The sequence below is a fragment of the Mirounga angustirostris genome, unplaced genomic scaffold (assembly GCF_029215605.1).
Source record: "Mirounga angustirostris isolate CCGP_5_RB_7025 unplaced genomic scaffold, mMirAng1.0.hap1 SCAF_7, whole genome shotgun sequence".
NCBI classification, from domain to species: Eukaryota; Metazoa; Chordata; class Mammalia; order Carnivora; family Phocidae; genus Mirounga; species Mirounga angustirostris.
In genome coordinates, this window is record NW_026991715.1 from 4,652,274 (window position 1) to 4,655,824 (window position 3,551).

Consider the following 3,551-nt stretch of genomic DNA (forward strand, 5'->3'; position numbering starts at 1 on the left):
GGGTGGCTTGGCTCCAATCTTATCTGTTTACAGCTGATAACAAGGAAGAACCTTCCCCAGAGCCAGGGATCAGCTGCCCCACACCAGGCTTGCAGCCCTTCTCAGGCAGCTGCTTCCAGCTGGGCCTTGCTCACCAAGGGAACCTGGGCTTCTCTGCCCTGAAATGCAAAGCACTTTTGACAATACCTGTGGGGAAATAAGAGCACGTGACAGCCCTTTCCCTTCCTGGAGCTGCCTTAGGCAAATAGCCAGAGACAGGACATTCCATCCCTCTTTCTGGCTTCTCAATCCTGTCTTGCTGGCAAGACATTTCCTTTGCTTTTCCTACAGGTTCCTTGTAAAGTGTATATTTTCAGAACCTTATTTGACACAGAAGTTATCATGATTTCTGAGATTTGGTTTCAAAGACTCCAGAAAAAAAAAAAATGGGGGGTGGGTGCTGAATAAATGAGATTGGCAAAGGTTGACACTTAATCTCTGAACCCCAGTTCAGTGAATCATTATCCTGGTTCTTGGGTATATTCAAAAGCGACCACAAACAAAATATAATGAAAGGCAGTATGGGAGGAAATACAATATGGGATACTACTCTTAGAACGTGAATGTCATAAGAATGGTTTGAATTCGTTCGATATTATCATGTAAACTGAAGTTTCAAAATTTCTTATTCAAAGAAGTATAGCCCTTTAGACTACACATGGTTTTATTTTAGCGTACAACCCATTTTGCTCAAAAGAGTTTCTCTTGATTTAGAGTCATATACTTTTATATATAACTAAAGTATGCAGCGAACAAGTAATAAGCATTAGGTTCAAAGGTATTTGCCATGCCTGCAATCACAGATGCTTGCCCGAAAGTGTGAGGGGTCCTCCTCCAGAGGGTTTGCCTAGCCAGGTCTCCTGGTCCTGCCCAGGTCCTGGCAGCTCACAGAACTAGTCCTTGGGAGGCCCACAGGAGCCAGGCTCACCAATTCCCTTGGCTCTATTGCTTTATTTATCAGCCTCTGGAGTAAATCTCACATTTAAAGGTTTTGAAAATTAAATCAGTATCAAAGACTACTTCATCCTTGGAGGAAGCAGGCTATTTCTAGAAAGCTGTTTTTATATTAAAATCGCAGGATGATTTGCCCCAGAGTGGCAAAGCATCCTCTTCAGTGATGATAAAAGGGCCCAAGGCCTGATTTTGGCAATCACTCCCTTCTTGGATCCAGAGCTTAACATCAGACAGTGAGTGGGGGAGTGCCCTCCCAACTCCGTGGTCTTCACACACTGAGCACCCTGTAGGCTTCTTCTCATAAAATTACCTATTGTTTGAAGATCTAACTGCCACAGGGACTTAAACTAAGCCTCCCTTGCCTCTCCTTTTACATGGGGGATCATAAAAACACTGCCCCAGAGGCATACTGTATTAAATGGGTAACGTATATGACACAGTCACCACTGTGCTGGGCAGAGAGAAAAGGCTCAGTCTGTGGAAGGATCGATACATCCTCAGAAATCATTCGTGGGGAAATGTCTCCCTTTATATTCATGCTCCCCAGTCAAGACTTTTGGGACCCATGTCCCACCCAAGGGCTCCCTTCTCTAGCTGGGCCCTCACCACCATACAAGGGTATGCAGTATAAAATTTCCATTTTCCTGTGAAAACTTTTCTTGTTGGGATTTTAATTGTGTTTTGGGTTTTGTTTTGTTTTTTTCATTGAGGGAAAGGCTTGTTGCCTTAGCCACGACATCAGGGATTGACTACTCCTGTTGCTGTCAGCCCTGTTGACACCACTGAGGGGAGAATCAGCCCAAGTCTCCAGCCCTCACCCCACCCCCACCAGGTCTCACTGAGGGGACAGTCCTGGAGGCTCAGCATGGGCCCTGCCTGTCACAGCAGCTCACTGCCTAATGGGCTTCCACAGCAGAACGCAGAGATCTCACTGCTCTTTCTCACGGCCTAGAGAAGAAGAGGAAAGATCTGTTTCTTCTTTCCTTACCCGTCTTATGTCCTAATGCAGTTATTCCACGACCTGGAGTAAAGATCCCTTCAAATACAAAACCCGGTAAGACTCAACTTCCTTGGAAACAGAGCTACACTTCCTTGGAAATTGATCTTCAATGTACTGAAGAGAGAAAGAGACGCTTATACCAGACCTGTCAGTGGGAAATGACCCGGAGACACCCTGTTAGGTAAGGACACACATCATCCAGATCTCAGGGCAAGAGGGGCATCCAAAAGCCTCCAGAATAAATAAACTGCAGTGCATGCACAAATGTTCCTTCTCATTAAGAGACGTGCACATTTCCTTGGTCTCAAAATCTAAGTCACAACAACATTAATTAAGTTACATCTACAAGTTACAAAATGATGGCATAATATTTATTATACATTACACATTGAATATACTTATGTTTATATATGATTGCTTTACATTTTAAGCATATGTACATTTCTACTTTTAATATTTTAAACTTCAATAACTTTCTTTAAACATTCTAGGCTTCTGTTTTTTGTCAGTTTGGCATTACACATCATCCCCTTGGGAGACAACAGTGAGAACCATTTTATTTATACTCCCTTTTTATTGTATATTTATTGTTTGGTCATCGTCAGTCTCATACTTTCAATGTTTTCAAAAGGTCATCTCGGAGAGAAACATAAGGGTAACAGAGAAGAAATCAACCATGCTACAGCCCAGAAGCTCCAGCAGAAAACACTCAACTGGACCCTCAAGAACTCTGGGGAGGGGAGTGGAAGCATGGATGGCTGGCGGCCCCAGGACTCAAGTCCCTACCTCAGGGCTTTCCAAGGTGGTAAGTCGCCTTGTCCCCCAAGTAGCTTTGTGGTCATCTCCGTCACTGGTCTCCCAGTTTAGGATCTGAGAGCAGCCTGGAATACATTTAGAATAAAATGAAAACCCCAACAGAGCTCATTTTATCATCTTCACATGATGATGTACCATAAAGCGAAAACTGTGTCCGAGCGACGTGCTCCTTTGCTGTGAAAACAAGTCGTGCCCTTTCATGGATACAATGTTGCATTTGCACACAGGTCTAGAGGAGTGTGATTGAAACATATCCCAAGCAACTATCCCACTCCGAGCGCAAAGCGCACCTTGTTGGGCTTATTGCAGACCCTCCGGCTCCAGACCCCAGGCGATGATGTCCCTCTGGGGGGGGACAAGGGGCTGGGAGGGGTTTCTGTCGTCATCGAAAGCTGTGGGCAAGGCCTGGTTTTAATCACTGTCCAGGCAAGTCACAGCCTGACTTTAACATACGAAAGGAAGGAAGAGGGAAAATGCTCCTTGCTGGGGCCAGGGTTTCTCCTTGGGTCCTGAGCCGGTTCCTGACCCTCCAGGACCCCTGGCAGTTCGTTTTGAATCCTTAAGTTGACAAGCAGGGTTTACCTGAGCAAACACACATGGGCCTGGAGGTGAAGCTTCCTGCCTCTCCGGGCAGGCTCATGAGGCGCTCTTGGGGCGTCACCGCGAAGGGCCAGGAGGCAGCGGACGCCAGCACCCAGGTGTCCCCCCAGCAGGCGCGGCTGCAGGAAGGGCGGCACCTGCG

At 46.2% G+C, this 3,551-nt stretch overlaps 1 protein-coding gene across 1 annotated transcript; it reads left to right on the forward strand.

The window, feature by feature from the left end:
* Positions 1-2,461: 2,461 nt before the first annotated feature.
* Positions 2,462-2,873, forward strand: LOC135365299 (cryptic protein-like; the record flags this gene model as incomplete). Its single annotated transcript, XM_064595636.1, has 2 exons — positions 2,462-2,537; positions 2,625-2,873. Coding segments are annotated over 2 exons (312 nt in total), but the record flags the coding sequence as incomplete, so codon positions are not given.
* Between the last annotated feature and the right edge of the window lie 678 nt (positions 2,874-3,551).